Below are 18266 nucleotides of genomic sequence, written 5' to 3'. Positions count from 1 at the left end.
AAACAAAAACATTCAAGGGAGGGAACACTAAATATGGGTTTTACATATTGTAAATCAAACCTAGGACTTTATTGTGGCATGAGTTCACAACTTTGCTTTCCCATCTCTCCTAACACTGTCTAAAACAGGCAATCACTCGGCAGTGGTTTCATGTAAACTTGGAGATGAGCTTGGATTTCATCACCTTAAAACAGATGGAATAACGGTTTACCTACAAAGAATTTCTCAGTGGTTGTTAACGACAGTTTCTATGCCAATATCCTAAGAAGTTTCAAAAAGACTGCCAACTTTTTAACTGGGATCACAGAAAGCTGGGGTAGGCTTGCAGTTGCTAATAACTTAACCCATCTGTTCCGTTACAACTGCTTTCAACATGTTACAACCTTATCCCACCACCACAACGTTTTATTCCACAAATATTAGCGCCATCAAATCCTTATTCCATACTTATAAGTCTTTTATTGTGTGTACAGAAGCATTAAAAAGACTAACCACCAGTTGAACATTTCAGGAACCTTTGCCAATGAAAACAGAACGAAATAACTCCTGCTTGTTCACACATGAAGTATGCATACTGTTACTGGAATCATCAAGCATCACGAATGACATTTCCAATTCTCTACCACCACGTTCAGTGGTGGTCTTCTTGGTGCTGTAAACCTTTTCTGGGGTATCATCTACTCCAGAAACTATCATCTAGCTTATCAATTTAACTTAACATCGGGCACTTCCTGTCAATTCAAGAATAAACATGAACAGGTTTGGAAGAACCTCACGTTGAACACTCAATAAAGATTGTTTTTTCCAAACTTTTTGCCCTCAATGCATTTTTCATGGAATTCATTTGCTTCAAAATTAAGACAAGTTTGAAACGAAATGAGTTAGAGACTGGAAGCAGCTGAGCAATACTTCAGCCAACATCAAGGGGGGCTGGATCATGCAGAAGAACAACTAAAGAATAACCTGGCTCACATTCTCTATTAATTAAAGGCTGGAGCAAAGGCATAGCCATTGGCCTTGACTTGTTTGTTGCCTAACGCCACACTCAGCAATACTCCAGGTATATGACAGCGTTTGTAAATAATCAAGGCTGGATCAAGCAATCCAGTGATTGACATCATGATCACCAATCTACACAAACTGGGATATGATAACCCGTGTCAACCAAATCAGTGAGTCTGACCACTGGATCCTTTTAATCACCTCTTACAACAAACAGGAGCAATGTAATCAAGGCCGCTAGGACTTGCTAAACATAGGACACTATGACCGTGTCGTAGGTCCGTCAACAGATGTTGATTCAAGCAGAGAACACTAGGGTAGCCCTGTGGATAAAAACAGGTCTGTCGGTCACACAGGAGGTTTGATTCTCATCACTGGTACAACATAAGAAGTAAAGTATTTGTTTACCTTCTATAAAAATAAAAATGTCAAGAAGAAATTCTTTAAATAATTCCATGGATAAAATCAGAGGACATTATTTTTAACAACGATTCCACATGTTCCACCAGATGTAATAATTTTGCTTCAGGATCTCCCTGGTCAAAGGAACAGAGCGATAACTATCTATAAACATGCAGTGCCTCTTCATCAAAGAGAACTTAGTAAACTGTTGCCAACTGATTTCACTGATGTGAAAAACAGGTTCCCAGGGGTGATATCAGTGATAAGATCCCTCACCTACAATAAAAATTAACTCCACCAAAGCAGAAGCCTGTCATGGCGGGTCATGCTGAATGATGCTTCTGGCACCTTGACAAAGCCCAGCCATGTCTATAGTAGTGGTGATAGACATCCTACAGATAGCTTATCAAGGTTAGGTGTGTGATGCTCATAGTGGCTGAAGAACACTTGTATACAAGTTGTTTGAGAAAGGAACACTCTGTATACAAAGACTTACATCACTGGGCATATCGGCTTTAGGCAAATATGCATACTCAGGGAAACAAGAAAGGGAGCATCGCTTCATGACAGTGTTCCATTCTTTATTCTCTATTATTATATATTTATTCCCTTTATTATTTATTTATTTCACCCACAGTGCTGTGAAACTGGAAAATATGGGAACTCAGGTACTTAAATGTGTTCTTGGATCTGCTTCCTTCAATGTGAGTGAGTGAGTGAGTTAGTTCAGCATTACACCACAATCAGCTATGTTCTATACAGTGTCAGCGTGTAAATATACTAGTCAATCCAGATGTCACCAGCATGAGCATCGACCTACACATCGATCTACACAATGTCATGTGTCAGCCATGCTAGCGAGCCTGACCATCCAATCCTGTTAGTCGAGTCTTACAACAAACGTGGGTTGCTGAAGACCTTCAATGCACATCAACTGTCTTGACAATATTGAAAAGCTATTCAGGGATCAAAATAGTGCTTAATTTCAAGCCATGGCAGCTTCAAATTCTATCGATGCTACTATCAGAATACCTCATTACTCAGAAATTAGATCTTGATGATCTTCCTTCAAATTCATCCATTTGGACTCCATGTCTTCTGTGTAACTGATATTCAGGTTCAATAACTTATTCATCTACATTTATTAAATACTTAATTCATCCTGTCATCTTCTGATAAGACAGTAATACCTCATCAGCATCCAATCTACATTAAAGTTTGCCATGACAATTCCATTTTGAAATGTCAAGCAATCAGTGATGAAAACTAACACTAAGAACATATGACTTGATGTATGGTGCATCATTAAATAATCTCTTAAATTACAGACCTATTTTGGTAAAATTAAACAATTACTACAATGATTAAACTTATTCAATAATCGTACACCACTGGGAGCATCATGTTTCAGCAAACACTTCAAATGTTTAGATAATATGTACAGATATATCCTTTATGCCTTATTACACAGTAATATGATCTTCCAGACCTGTTCTACCAACTTCACTGACTGATTCATGATCTTAAAAGCAGCTGAAATAATAATTCCATGTTCTATTCTGTAATCAAAGAATAATTATGGTAGACACAGTATGTTAGGGGCTTCAACCCAGAGGTAATAGTACAGAGGCAACTGTGAAATGTTTATACAGTTGAAGGCTGGCATTTCATCAGACAGAAGCACTGCTATTGACAGTATATCTAAGAATTTCTGATGGGCAAAAGATCATGGATAATGTGAAACTGCAACGGATTCTATCTTGCAAAATGTTAGCTTTGACCTTGAGTGAGTAAGTGAGCATGGTTTTGTGCTGCTTTTAGCAATATTTCAGCAATATCACGATAGGAGACACCAGAAATAAAATTGCCCAAATGAAAATCAGTTGAATCTTGAGATCTGGACACATAATCTTAAGTAGTCTGTAAAAGACCCTGAAACACATTTATCCATACATGCCTAGAAATGTTGCAGAGTTAGATTACTGCAGCTTCTGAAAATGAAGGCTGTCTCTGCCACTTTTTCATTAGATTTTATGATTATAATTTAGGAACTTATTTTTCTGTAAAATGTGTTCATTTGAAAGATCAGATGGCAGTCTAAATCACTGGGTGAAGCCATAGTTTGGAAGCATCATGTAGAGCTGAATTTGAATTGATTATCTCAGACAAAAATCTGCCGTCCCCAAACTGATACCTCCCTGATATCATTGTGAGTATTTATGTTCATTACCCTCCAAGCGATACAGATAAAACAGTGGGATTCTCAAAACCGTAAACATCTTCAGTCAACGCTGCAAGAGCTTATGAACACATAATAACTCTTAATTAAGCACATGGAAATGTTTCTGTCCTATCTAGAATAAATATGAAGGAAATCAAAGATTTGGACGAAGAATCACAATCACAAGGTGCTGGCTTGGCTTGAGGCACAACTTGTAGTACCTTGTAGTGCTTTGGGCAATTAAGCGAGAGAGCGAGAGAGAGAGAGAGAGAGAGAGAGAGAGAGAGATTTTCATGACCTGGGGAAATCTAGACTTGTTTCATTTAAGGCTTTAGCGCTGCAGAGAAGGCTTGGCATTAGGCAAAATATACCTTTCCCTGTGCCTAGCCCTCTCTGCAATGCTAAATGCCTTAATGAGGCAAGTCAAGATTTCCTCTGTTTTGTCCATCTGACTGTGGCACATTGTTAATTTAAATGGGTGCATTCATTACTATGAAAATAATATATATTCAAAGACAAGAGTTAGGCTAAGCACATCTCATGTTCACTACTATCAGAATGAAATGGATAAAACAGGAGAACTGCCCAAACCAAACACATTCTTCACTCAATGCTGCAAGAATTCATGAATACATAATTACCATGCCAAACAGATATGAATAGCCTGTTTCAAGTCCCTGGATCATATTAGTTTACCTACAGCCAAGAACTCTCTACGATGCTAAAGCTCTAAGTAAAGCAAGTCTAGATTTCTTCAGGTTTTTATTCGGTGATTTCCCTGAGACTCCTTTTCAACTTTCATGGGTTTATTTGTTACAATCAAAATCATATATATTCAGAGACTCAGTGTTAGTCAAAGGTATGTGAAGACAGGCCAGTTGTGATAGACTCTCTTCCTGGTCAGGAGTGCAGTTACAGATGCCTGGCCTGGCCAACCTCTCCAGCGCATCCAGATAAACTGCTGGCTCATTATTAATCTACCCTATCAGGTTCCTATCTAAATCGTTAAGGACGGTGTTAGGTGTAGCATAAGCAGAAATTACTCCTGGCAATAATCTTCTGGACTACAGGCCAAAGCATCACATGCTGATTCAATATTGGTGTTGATATTTACTTGAAACAGGATAAGTATTGGCACTGTAAGTAATTTGTAAAACGGTTCACATGCACGTACTGTCGGTTTTTGTAGAAAACATCCTTTATCATTTCACTGTATGAAGAAAGTACACATGTGTGCCAACCAGCCACACCAATTAATTTCAACATGTTCAAAGAAATGAAATATTTTGATGAAAATAATATTGCAGATGTTACTGAAAACAATGTACCCACTCAAACCAAATTCTAGAGAAATTGTTGAAAAAATATACCATAAAATGTGGCAACTGTTATTTTACACTGACAAAGGAGCACCAGAAATGGTTTGTGCTCCAACATTAACTTTCTGCTGTAAACAGAACCACAAATTTTGAAATTTTAATTTGCTTTGATCGATTGAGTGGATGAGTATGGTCTTGCGCCACTTTTAGCAATTTTCCAGCAACATGACAGCTGGGAACAGCAGAAAAGGGCTTCACAAATTGTACCCATGTGGGGAATCAAACCCAGACCTTCAGTGTGATGAGCAAATGCTTTAACCACTCGGCCACACAACCGCCCCACTGAACTTTAGGAGAAACAGAGCAACTAATTGAAAATCGTAGTTTGTTTACAGCTTACGATGCAACACGGACACCATAACAATAATTACTTCAGCAAAGACACACACCACAGGTAATTAACACAGCTAAGTTCATGTGTCATTCAGTTATGGTAATCTAATAACAGTGACAACTGTAGAAATGTAATTGGTTTTTCTTTGATTTGTGCAGGTAATGTTTCATGTACTGCGTTGTTGTTCACTGACTATTCCTGGTTCACGTCATGCACTTGTTTCAGGATATTCACTTTACTTTTAATCCACAAAAATGGTGCATTTAAGTAGATACAGAACATAAACTTTCAGATAGCATTATGTCTAGTATGGTGATAACCATCCATGAAAAACATTACTAAGAACCTAACATCAAAAATATTAACTGGAAGATTCACAAGCATGATATTGACAAAAAAAACTATTAGAAATTCACATTTAAGTTAAACTAGCTCCAAGACCACCTTCGGCATATTTGTCTTTCTCATCTCCATGGCCCTCAGGAGCAGATGGTCTAAAAATGGTCTCAGAAGCCAAAAGGGAATTTTAGGAAATACTTCCAAATAGGAATGCAAAATGAGTCAGTTCAGGTCATTGTAACTTTTAACTGATTTTCCAGCTATGCCAATGTGATTTGGGTTGACATTAGTGCACTGAATGCAACATTAGCTAAGTGGGCAAGTCCATGTAGTTCTACACCACGTTGGGCAGTATTCCAGCAATTTCATGGCAGGAGACATCAGAAACAGGCTTCACATGTGATACAAAATACTATTACTTGCACAACTGACTATGGACAGATGATACTTAAAAGAACGCATGCTGAAAATCTGGATAAGACAGGATCAATGGCAACAATATAACAGCTCTGTATTCGCATGAATTAAATACACAATTTTCCAATTTGCCAACCATTGTACCTTATGTCAGAATAATAAATCAATGCTTAGAAGGAATGAATTACATCATTAAGAACAACAAAATATGGCAATAATGAGTCAGTTGGGTTCTATACAACTGTATCAATATTCTAGCAAAATCACAGCAAGGGACACCAGAGATACGCTTCACACACTGTACCCATGTGGGGAATAAAACAACTAGACTTACTCACTGACCCAAATATGGCAATAACCTCTGCATGAAAAAAAATCATTAAAAAAAAAGTGCAATAACGAAATCCTCTTTCTTTCAACATCACAATATAATGGTTACCTCAGACAACACCAATTACCTTAAAGTAGTGGTATTTGTTTCTCTTCTGTGTTACTAGGAAACAGGAAGTTGGGTTCAAAACACTTAGAATCATAAACATTCAATTTAAACTTTAAAGGCGATTTATAAGAGTGAACTAAATGCAAGAAAGACCTGATTAATTTCAAGAGGCAGGAAACATATGAAATCCCCCACAGAGGAGCTGCCTTAGAGCTTGAGGAGTTTCTCTTGGCTCCCAAACCAAAACACATAGGTAGGAATGTTTCCCTGGTCAGAAAGTACTTCTTTATTATTTGGCTCATATCATTTTATTTGAAGTTTGGATTTGGGCTAATTATTTGACAAACACTTTTCAATTTTTGAGCTTTTGAAAAAACAGGATATTCTTTCTGAGGGTGTTTTACTCTATGTGTCATTCAAGTAGTATAGAGAAGAAGAATATGTTTTACCCACATATAAGGATTTAAACCCAGGTCTTCACGGACAGATATAGCCGGAATATTGACATAAAACTAAACTCACTCACTCTCATACCTCTCCTTCTGGTGTGAACATCATATTGTCCTACACTGTGATATATACAAGTGAGTGAGTGAGTGAGTGAGTTTAGTTTAGTTTTACACCACTTGTAGCAATATTCCAGCAATATCACTGAGGGGATACCAGAAATGGGGTTTTATATGCTGTGTTCGTGTGGGGAATCGAACCAGAATCTTTGGTGTGACGAATGAATGCTTTAACCACTAGGCTACTCCTGTGTGTTTACAAATTTACACTAGAACAGCAAATACATTGCACATTACACTCAGAACTAATGATTATGTTCCAAAGCTGCTGTTATTTCCGAACGATGATTCAGATCCAGATCATGGTGCACTGTGCCACAGCTGGTCCTGTACAATACATGCACTCCAGCACAATGTGACAGAGTACATGTGTTGAAACTGATGTTAACAACACTTCTGAATTTACATAAAAATGTCAGCCAAATGCTGGAGGAGAATCCAGAGAGAAACAAGATCTAGTGCCAGCAAACAATGGATCCAAACTGAGGGGATTCAATTCAGCAGATCCTGCATTAATGATGGAAGCAACTCTGAACAACGAAAAATCTAAAACCACTCAAAATGTTTTTAACGGGGAATATTTAAAAAAAACACACTGAGGATTGACATCTGGTGCTGACATTTTCCAGAATAATCCTGGCTTTTAGAAAAATCAATTGAAATGCCAATGTCTTCAGACAAGCTTCATTAACTTCAATATTTAATATAATCTCTGATGAAGTTCAAACATTATTGAACCTGGAACTGATGCCATGAACTGAACACACACTGTCTGATTTCCTGACCAAAAGTGTGCTGCAAAGCAGTTATAGCTTTGCATGAAAAGCTGCAAATAATATTTCAACTGTTCCGAGAAAGAAGAAATCAATATAGAGAGAGGGAAAATCTCAAAACAAAACAAATAACCCCTTGTACATATGAAAAAAATATACAATTCAGATGAACATGCTGTAACCCATCATCCCTCTTCCAAACATTTGTAAAATACAAATTAAGTAAGAAAAGCAGTCCTTCAACTGCTTGTATAGAATGGTGATATTTAATGTATTTAAAAGCACAGGTCATTACTGTTTTGAGATGACCCCCTGATGGCCTCTTCTGTGCTAAGGAATGGTATTGTGAGTCACATTTAATTGTCATGTCCAATCAGGCTCAGCCCCAGTCACCTGGAGGGTCCTGGAACACAAGTGCTAGGGACCCCTGGGTCATGGTGGTTTCTCAGCAGAAGAAACACATGTCTGAGATTACCGAGTTCTAGGACAAGTACCTGCTAATTTGCTACATCAACAATAACAACAACCAAGGAAAGATCCGCTTCAGATGCACAATTAGCTCCATTGCTCTGTGGAGTACTTGAGAACTCTGAATAGGCTTCTCGGAACTATGCTACATCACTGGCTATTTCAAGGCCACAGTGAACTGAAAATAATTCATATTTCCTTATAAAGATAAGTAAACTTCTGTACCCTATTGTCTAAGACATACTGAAACAGACTTTCTGTTATAATTCAAATCATGCCCCAAAAAGTGATCTTACTTCTAAGAGAATCATGAAAAAGCAGGTGCCCTAACTTTGTAGTGCCAAAATAGTCACTGGTACGAGGCAAAGGTCATTAAGTACAAGCATATCTATTAGCATCCTCCTCCTTGGCTGTATCTTTCAGTTCACTATATCCCCTGTCTCAAACAACCATTAGCGCCATGAAAGTATATCTGCAATGCCAACTGACTCTTTAAGTTCACGAGAGCCCACACCTTGAGACACCTGGGATACTGTTAAGTCACAATGCATACTGAGACAGGAAAAGTTTCACATCCTGACTGTGTGGGCTGTAGTGATGCCAAGAAGCATTTTTTAAACATATAATCTTTTGAGTTGAAGTCTTTCTTGAAGAAGTCAATGACAGGTGGCTGTTTTTGAACACATCAATAAGAAACTGAACCTTATCTAACATTATCCTCTGAATCTTTCCTCGTCTTTACCGTGAAGATATGTCCGTCACCATGCAACACACTGTCTCAAAACAGAACTATATGCATGAGTAATGTTCAGTGATCGCGGCAGGTTTTGTACGAGTGTGTGCAGAAATAAAATTATAAATATGTAGTCCAAATCTTTGTGTGTGAAATTTTCAGTGCAATCCTGAATCATGTTAAAATTTATCATTTGTCTATATGTTGCAGTTTTGATGTACTTTTTAAAATTATGTAGATCAGAATCTATGTGTCCAAAACGCGCACACAAAATATTTTTTGCGTGGTTTTATTATTTGTTTTGCGTGAAAAAAGCACATTTCTGCGTTAATGTGAACATTGATGTTAAAAACAAAACTGTCTAGTATCTTGTGAAGTAAATCCAATCCCAAAACAGTTTCTAAATCATGTATTTGAGAGTAAAATAATTTTTTCACATAAAACTACAAGAGTTGTATTAGTCCCACCATTTTCTCAAATCTAAATTATAAACGTGTCCATTCTTCAGTCTGTCAACTGGACTGGCAGGGTGAACAAATAACTTGAGTGATCACAGAAATATCCAATTTTCACAACTATCAGGTGTCTGCTGTTGAAATGCTAAAGAGAACTACTTCTCTCATGAAACCCATCAATAATGGAAGGTTGTAGAAACTAACTTCCATAGTACAATGTCCTCAGCATCTCAGTTTGTGAGGTACAGATTCTTTGCCTCCAAGAAGGATCAGAGAGATATGACTGGGGATAAGTGGGAATGAAAAGGGTGTCAACATCAAAATGAAAATACAGTCCATTTCCTGATATTGCCAATATCTCATCTTGGCATTAAAATCATCTTGCTGTATCCATTCCAATAAATTTTCATTATAATGTCATTACATACTGGAAAAGCTCTCTCTCTGTCTGTGTGCGTGAGTGTGTGTGTGAGAGAGAGAGAGAGAGAAAAAAAAGAAGAAAGAGAGAGAGACAGAGCTGTATTGCAGCCACATCAAGTCCCTACTAGACTAACTGTGGTTGGTACCGTAATGAACCATCACATCAAAGTGCCAAAAACCAAGGCCATTGTGACCATACAATCCAGACATTAGTTCCTAACAGAAACTGTTTCCCAAAATCCAAACGTTGAGCTGCTAGATGAAAATAATATGGGGGAAAAACTGTCCTGAAGTGCAATCTTTAGAGTCTCAACCAGTGCATTTGTTTTTATCACATCTAAAACAGTAGCACCATGTTAATTAAGTTGCCACATTGCTGCCATCTCATCAGCACAGGTGTGATAACACTCTATATAAAAGCAGGGTAAAACTTTGAAAATGTTGCTTAAAAGACATAAAATTAAAGTAATGGTTCTTAAATGAGGATTTTCAACTGAATGTTTTCTGACTTGACTTCTTTAAAATATTCCAAACTTGTACAATCCCACATTCAGAGATAATACAGCTGGGTACATCTGACAGGTTGCCAAAAAGAATCTAAACATTTTCTTTGCATTATCTTTCTTCAGCAGCATATTGGCCATGTTAGAGTGGCCAGGCAGGGAGGTCCTCCAGTGGCATGATAAGTCTGCTAACGTAATATGTCTGCCAGTCCAGCTATATCCTGAACACTTGGGACAACTTAGCATTCGGGTGCCTTAGTATGTTTTACAGCCTTAACCACTTTGTATTCTGCTCTCTCTGCAATGCTGAAGCCCTACATGAATCAAGTCTAGATTTCTTCTGGTCTCCCTTGGGCTCTTTTTCAATTTCAATTGTTTTTTTCAATTGTTTCCTACTATTAAAATTGTATATATTCATAGACTAAGTATTAGTTAAAGGACAAGTTTCCCAGTGGTTGGGTTGAATTAGTGTCTCACAGACCAAACCACATTGTATTCCACCGAACCCTTTCTGCAAAGCAAAAGTTATCGGAAGCAAGCCTAGATTTCCTTCTGTTCAGAGTCTCTCAGCTCACTTGGGCTTGTTCTAAGTGTAAGTGGTGTTCTTTGTTTCTATCAAACAATATATTTTCAGTAACTAGCTTATTATCAAGGGTAGCCTAGTGGTTGAAGTTTGTGATACTGCAGATCCATGTTTACCTCTCTTAAGTTGGGAATGTTTTAATTTTACTCTAATATTCTAATTAAACACCCATGAAAATGAAATGAATGTCAGCCAAGAAGAATTGCAGAACAAACTGTTCTGCACTGGGATTTTTTCATGTTTTGATTTCAAAATTGTTCAACATAGCTCAAACCCCAATCTTGTTCAACCAGGATTCTGGAAATGTACCTTACAGGTCATCCTTAAGAGTCATTACTAGGTATGTATGATTCAATAACGGCTACATTCAGAAAAATTCATGGAAGCAAAGAATCCGGCAGATCAGTTTAAGTAATTCACATCATGAGCCTCCTTCTGAACAATAATATGGGGCAATACGATAGCATGCATCAACCAAGCAAGTCTGACCATCTGATCTTGTTAGTTACCTATCACAAGCATAGGCGGCTAAAGATTCACACTCAAAGAGCACAGATACAAAATAGTCTACAACAGTTTGGCCAGCTACCAAATTCCACTGTACTGGTGTCAACTAAAGCTGAACGAAGCAATGGAACTTAGAGCTAAGTTCAGAACACCAACCAAAGGTTTTTGGCAACACAGAATATCTTTAAAAGATGAAAGTAGAATGTTCCTGATCATTCTGTCTGAAGCAAGAAATGACATAGCTACTACCACAAGAACTTGCCCCAAACAACTGAACAGCAGCACTCGTTGACAAGCCATTCTTCTGAGAATGTTAATTGCAGCTAAATCTGTCTAATCATAGCATTACATGACGACAATTGGTGTTCACATTTCACATCTAGGGAATGTCTGCAGGGTGAACCTGCTGAGTTTATCAGTTCAATAAACACATCTGAAAACACTTCTTTACATCCTGCTGTTTGGCTCACAGCTTCTGATTGTCATTGTGGTTTTTTTGCTGAAAACACTTTAAAATTTCATATGCACACCCATGAAACATGAATGGAATGCTAAATGATTCATGTACCATAGCTGATGAAATGTCTAAACTAATAATGAAACTATGTACCTTTGATAGATACAACCCCATTTACAATGACAAGGAACCTGGTGAGACTAGAGATTCAGTGGAAAATCCAGTTTTGATGCAGTTATAGCTGTACCATTACAGGAAGACTGTGCTTCAAGAACACTACTACACTGTATTGCCTGGTGGGGACTGCCCACTGGTATCACCAGTTTGTATCACTCTTTGGTACTACCCAAAAGTATCACCCTTTGGTATCATACTTTGGTATTACCCCATGGTACCATACTTTGGTATTATTTTTTGATATCATCCTTTGGTATCTTCCTTTTGGTATCACCCAGTGGTATCATACTTTGGTATCATCCTTTGGTATCATACTTAGGTATCCCCCAATTATCACCCAGTAGTATGTATTTAGCACATTTTGCATTGCAGAAGTCAATGAGTTATGTCAACAATATTTTTGTAACATCAACTTGTGTCAACATGATGTACATGGTATTGCATCTTCAACATATATGTGAGTTGATTTGATAAACAGCATTTTTTGAGATGACTGAAACTTGCCAAGCTGCATTAAATACATCTAAATTTCTATTCAAAGAAATAATACAATCACAGTTTGGACTCTGGATGCAGCATAGCATAATAAACATATGACGTGACACATAAGTTGCTTGTTACTTGCTGTTGAGACAGTTAAAATCTTACTTTCACAACAAGAACCAAAAAGTGTCAAACTAAGACTCTCCAAGAGACACAGAAGCTAAAAAAGAAGTAGGTTGAATTTATCACTTCTGAAAAACCCAGGACAATGTCTAGTTTACTATATGTGATGTTCTGCCAATCTTGTTTATGTAAAATGCTGATTTCAAATATACTGAGTCAAAACAGAAACTTTACATTCTTTCTTCAGGGCACTATAAAAGAACAAGAGATGGCAAGATGGTTCAACTGTTATTATTTCATTGCTGAGATCTGTGTGATGTACTTGATACAATGACAGTTCAAGCCCTTTACTACTTCTTACCCATATATGTTTTGCTGAACAGGTGTTTATTTATTTACAAGTCAGAAAACAAGCATCTAATACCAGAAAAATATAATCATAAGTTAGAAAACAAATTTAATTGTTATAGGATTTTCACTATTGGCCAAAGTCTCACTGGAGTTCAAAGATATCAGTTATACTTGTGAAGCAGACCAAACACCAGGAGAATGATATTTCACTGCTCAATACCACATCTACCCATCTCATAAATGTCAGTGAGTCAGGGCTATAATCTTGGCATCCTTACAAAGTAACTGCTGCAACTTTAATTAAACGCACACAGGTAAATGATCAGCTAATGCAAACCAGACAACAGACAAGACACATAAAACAACCTGCTAATTAGAAACTGTGTTTTGTCATCAACACAAACCTCCTATGATGCCGTCTGCTCCATTGTTGTGATGCATTCCCAGCAAGACACTCACGAGTAAGGCTAATTCCTATTCAGACAACTATATTACTATGATATTTACCTCCACCGGGATATGTGACCTTCTGAAGACTTGCATTACACTCTGGCAAATTATCAGAATCAATATACCCTACATATATCTCTATACAACCACCATAGCTTATAACAATCGTGATAAGACTCTGTCTGACCTTCCGATTCTTCCTGGAAAATTACACAAATTATATCCCAGATCTCCAGTCAAGCCCAAATCATCTTTGGATTTTAAGGGTATTTTCCATTTTGTTAGCCACAACTGAGATCAGGAAGAATTTACATATCGTACTTGCCATATTAACTGCCCCTAGGCAGTCTCAGCATTTGCACCTGATTGTGTTCCCTGCTGTCTTTCATTTCCTATAATCACATGGAGCAGTATAAATTTTACACAACTATAATTCTCCAGTCGAACCAAGGCTCCTTACCAGTTTAAATATTATTGCTTGTATGAGTGAAAATTATATTTTTTCTGAGACTAAGTGAAAGTCAACAAGTGACCGATATGAAGAAAAACATTTCAACTGTACTAAAGTAACTGATGTAGTCAGAGATCAACCATTTAAAAGACACTGATCAAAAGATATGTTAAATTACAGTTTTTCAGCAATCATAAACCCCCTTAAGTTGCAGTGTTTTCCATTCAAACTGATCTAAAGACAAGAAATACTGACTTCTTTGAGAGGAATGTTGGTAAAGTTTTAAGTAAGTGTAAAGAAATGAATGGCATGCAAAGTTCTACGGTTAGTCAGCTTCTTTACTGCAATATGTAAAATGTTTTGGTGTAGGTACCAACACTGTTATCAAGCAAGTGAAGACAGCTCATTCATTGCAATAAAGATGTTGACTATCCATAGAACTTTCTTCCAAAAATAATGACTTGAATGTATAATATGTTCAGTAAATGGATACTTGCCATGTTAAAGGTAAAGTCTACCCATTGGTCGAGGGGCACTTATTACAGTGAAAACGGTCTGTACACTGATGCACTTTCTAATACACTTACTGTTTTATTGATAAGGGATAGCATTACTAGTGCACCATCCAAGCAGGGGATACGTGTAAAGGGGTTACTGAGGGGGGTAACTGAATGACTGGATCTCAATTCCAGTGATTCTCTAAGGCACTAACCACACACATCCAGGAGTATGACTTTCAAACTTAAGCTTAACTTGCAAGGCAATTATATCTTATATGGTTTCTTAAGTAAAACAAACTACTAGAAAGTAATATTTGCCAAGTACACTCTGAAAATAATCCATACAAAGCTGAATGAAATGGAGGAACCGAAAAGACTTGGTTTAAACATCAATGAAATTGAAACATTTCCAATTACAATATCTTCACAATAAATTGTTGCTTCTATGTTAACAAATCAGTTTGGAGACACATTAACACACCTACAGCAAGAACATGAACTGAAAAAATCCATTTCGTAAAGGACACATTTTTTTCATTGTATTTCTTAAGACTTCAGACAACTTCTTCCACAACTTTCATCAGAATGACACTGAAGTGACTGTCGTCAGTTTATGATAGGTCAAATCTATCAAAATGCCTGGAATGTTGGACTGAAGGTTAAGTCATGTTTTGGAAGAGACAGAATATTTTTCATTTTCTACACCTTACTCCTAACCTGTAGGAAATACTGGATTAACTGTGGGAATTCAGAAAGATCAAAAGTTCATCAAGTTGATTATATTTTTTATTCAGTTATATTTCAACCACAACTGAAAAGCCAGCGATTGGTAAGTGAGGTATACAATTTAATGATATTCTAGTAACACCCCACTGGGTGACACTAGTAACACACTGATCCAAAATGAGGCATCAATCCCAACACACTGACACTGGAATGAGCTCTAAGTCCGTGTTGTTCTTACCTTTTGGGCAGCTCTGAGGACTTTATCAAGGAAGCGAAGCCACTCAAAGACAAAGACAGGTCTCTTGGACTCAGCTATCCGTTTGAGAGCCTCCTCATTCAGGAGAAGGCTGTGGGCTAACTCCATTGTGGGCAGCCAACACTCTCCGAGCCCCTATGTCTGCTCACTAACTACTCCAGAATCAGATCTGAAAAATAAAGATAAATATTTACCAAATGCTTAATGAAAATGTTCTTTTTATGAATTAGTCATAGACCTCAGTCATGGACACCTATTCTTAATAGCTTGCATATTTAAAAGATTGTTATCAGTTTACAGCAATCCAGCAAACAAATCAATCTTCCCATCACTGACACTGACTGTGGCATCAGCCACTCCTCTGCAACATGTCCTGTAAGTGTCTTTATTCTTTCTTATTTGAGAATAGTCTGTAGTGCTAATGTTCATGACATCATAGGACAATAAAAATATAACAGAAAACTACCAAGTGTTTAAAAAAAACTGGTTCTTGTTGAAAAAAGTTTTTCATTATATATCCTGAACTGAAAGTCATGTCACTGCATAGAAAGCAGAACAAAACATCATACAAGATTTGGGCTTTTGAAGTCAATATTTTGAAAAGAAAGGCTTATACAACAACTTATTTATATCATATCTTTCTATACATATAACTTATTTATTCCATTAACAGAACACTAATACTAACTCTAACTTAAAGAACAAGTCATTAAAATAAATATACAAAGTCTTCTTCCAAATAATGCTCGTAGCAATGTTTAGAGTAAAAGTATTTGCTGATGATTCAAATGTTCCACAAGATATCTGAATGGAAGCAACACATTCACTTATGTGACACAGTTTATCAAACATGTGCCAAAGATTTTCAAATTATATCCACTGGGGAAATTGATCCTAGTTGTGGACCTGACTAGGCAAAATGCTGAAATCACTAGGATGCCTCACCACTCCCTATCATACAGGATGTAACTGTCAAACATGTTTGGTGATTGAAAGAAAAAAAATAAATGAACAAATCTTCCCACACACAAATTACTGTCATGGATATGTAACCTGCAACAAAAGTACAAACAACATATATATGTTTGACGTTATGAAACATAACAAGGATTTATTCCACCCACACTCATGAAACTATATCTTTCAAACGTCTGGCTTACATGCTCACATATTATGGCATACAGTATGTCATTACAGAACAGATATGACTTCCTACAAAATCTAATCTTGTTTTGCTTATGAAGCCTGAAGAAGTCGCAAAATTGGTCCAGTAATCTCTGTCACAACATTGACAAATTAGATCTAATGCATCATGCTGTGTCTAGTCATGTGTTTACCTTCACAGTAAAACATCACAGATTTTCCTCGAAGAAACATAAACAGAGAATCATCTGATTAATTGCACAGATTTCAGTAAAGCCACAACTCTGCATTTCTGAACGGATAATAAGCAGATATTTTAGCTTCATCCATCTAGGTGGACAGAATCCTGGGGAAGCCCACTAAAGCACCTCACATCAAAGACAGTAAAGAATACATCACAGATCCACGTACATACAAATATCAAAAACATTCCAGAGAATATGCTCGCATAGAATGTAGAAACATAGAATGTAGAATCCTAAAACTGGACTAACAAATACAAAGATGGTCTAAAGGATACAAGTACTTTGGCATGTTGTTCTGACCCATTTGAATGGGAAACAGTCACCCCTTGAGTGTCTTTAGTTTCAGACACTGGTAGTAAACCCGAAAGAGCAACTGGCAAAACGTAGGAGAATGTTTAGAATTCCAGAGTGGTGCAACACACCATGACACAGAAGAAGGGTGTTGTCAGCCCAGAAATCTGTATATAACTTCACATAAAACAACACACCACTTATAAGAATAAACGAGACATAAGAATAACTACAACCTACCATAACCATTATGTTGGGCTGTACATCATGATCCTTGTTCTTGCGTCTGCTACAACAGAAGCAGACGGTACTGTAACTCAGGTATGGCGCCCTTCCGGCATCATAACTCTTATATATTTAGTCTGTTAACATGAGTACCTGCAGGAGTTACCTGCCTTACTCAGTTAGGAAGGCAAGAGGCGGCTGACGCTGGTATACATCAGTCTAGATGATTTCATCACAAGTGCTCTTGTAATTGTATACTGGTCAGGGAGCATCATAATTGATGTAGCTATATGAATGATTAGATGATGTTTCTGTGTACTATTTACTTTGTAATTCATAGCTTCCTGTTTTCAGAGTAGTCAATTTAGACAATCTTAAACCCCAAGTGCTACTCCATTCACGAACCAGACGGATTAAGTGATCCAGTAAATAACCAATCTTAGCTTTTACATTACCAATCCACCTCTGAGGGACATTAACACGCCTACACACAGAAGCTTGAAGATCTCCACTGCCACGCTACAGCAACTGTCTGCCTCCATTGTTGTATTACCACGGATTACTCTCGATATCTTCAAGGTCACAACCTATTTGTATCAGTATGAAGTATGTCATAGTTGTACATGATGTGAATGTTTCATGCTCTTGGGACTTCTAACCTTTCTGAGATTTTAATTAATAATGACACTGAAATCATAAACGCAATCATGAACAATCAGAGCTAACATTTCATTTTTTGAATTTGCAAAACATGACACATAATGACTGGAGTACTTGTGTTTACACTTACATTTAGTGGCATAAAAATGCTGTATTCTCTTTAAATTTGTCCTTTAGTTTATTTAGT

At 37.1% G+C, this 18266-nt stretch overlaps 1 protein-coding gene across 3 annotated transcripts in view; it reads right to left on the bottom strand.

The window, feature by feature from the left end:
- LOC137293392 (HEAT repeat-containing protein 5B-like) overlaps positions 1 to 18266 on the bottom strand; it is a 118590-nt gene that overhangs the window by 67582 nt on the left and 32742 nt on the right. For 2 of the 3 annotated variants that reach the window (XM_067823905.1, XM_067823907.1), the window contains exon 2: positions 15498 to 15684. In XM_067823905.1, the coding sequence (XP_067680006.1) occupies positions 15498 to 15623 (126 nt within the window). In that variant the 5' untranslated portion in view covers positions 15624 to 15684. Of the gene's footprint in view, positions 1 to 15497; positions 15685 to 17434; positions 17454 to 18266 lie in introns of those variants that run through there. The other variant, XM_067823906.1, reaches the window with a different exon arrangement.

Source organism: Haliotis asinina, chromosome 8 (genome assembly GCF_037392515.1).
Source record: "Haliotis asinina isolate JCU_RB_2024 chromosome 8, JCU_Hal_asi_v2, whole genome shotgun sequence".
NCBI lineage: Eukaryota > Metazoa > Mollusca > Gastropoda > Lepetellida > Haliotidae > Haliotis > Haliotis asinina.
Note: the sequence above shows the minus strand (reverse complement) of the source record. Positions and strands in the feature narration are given on the sequence as shown.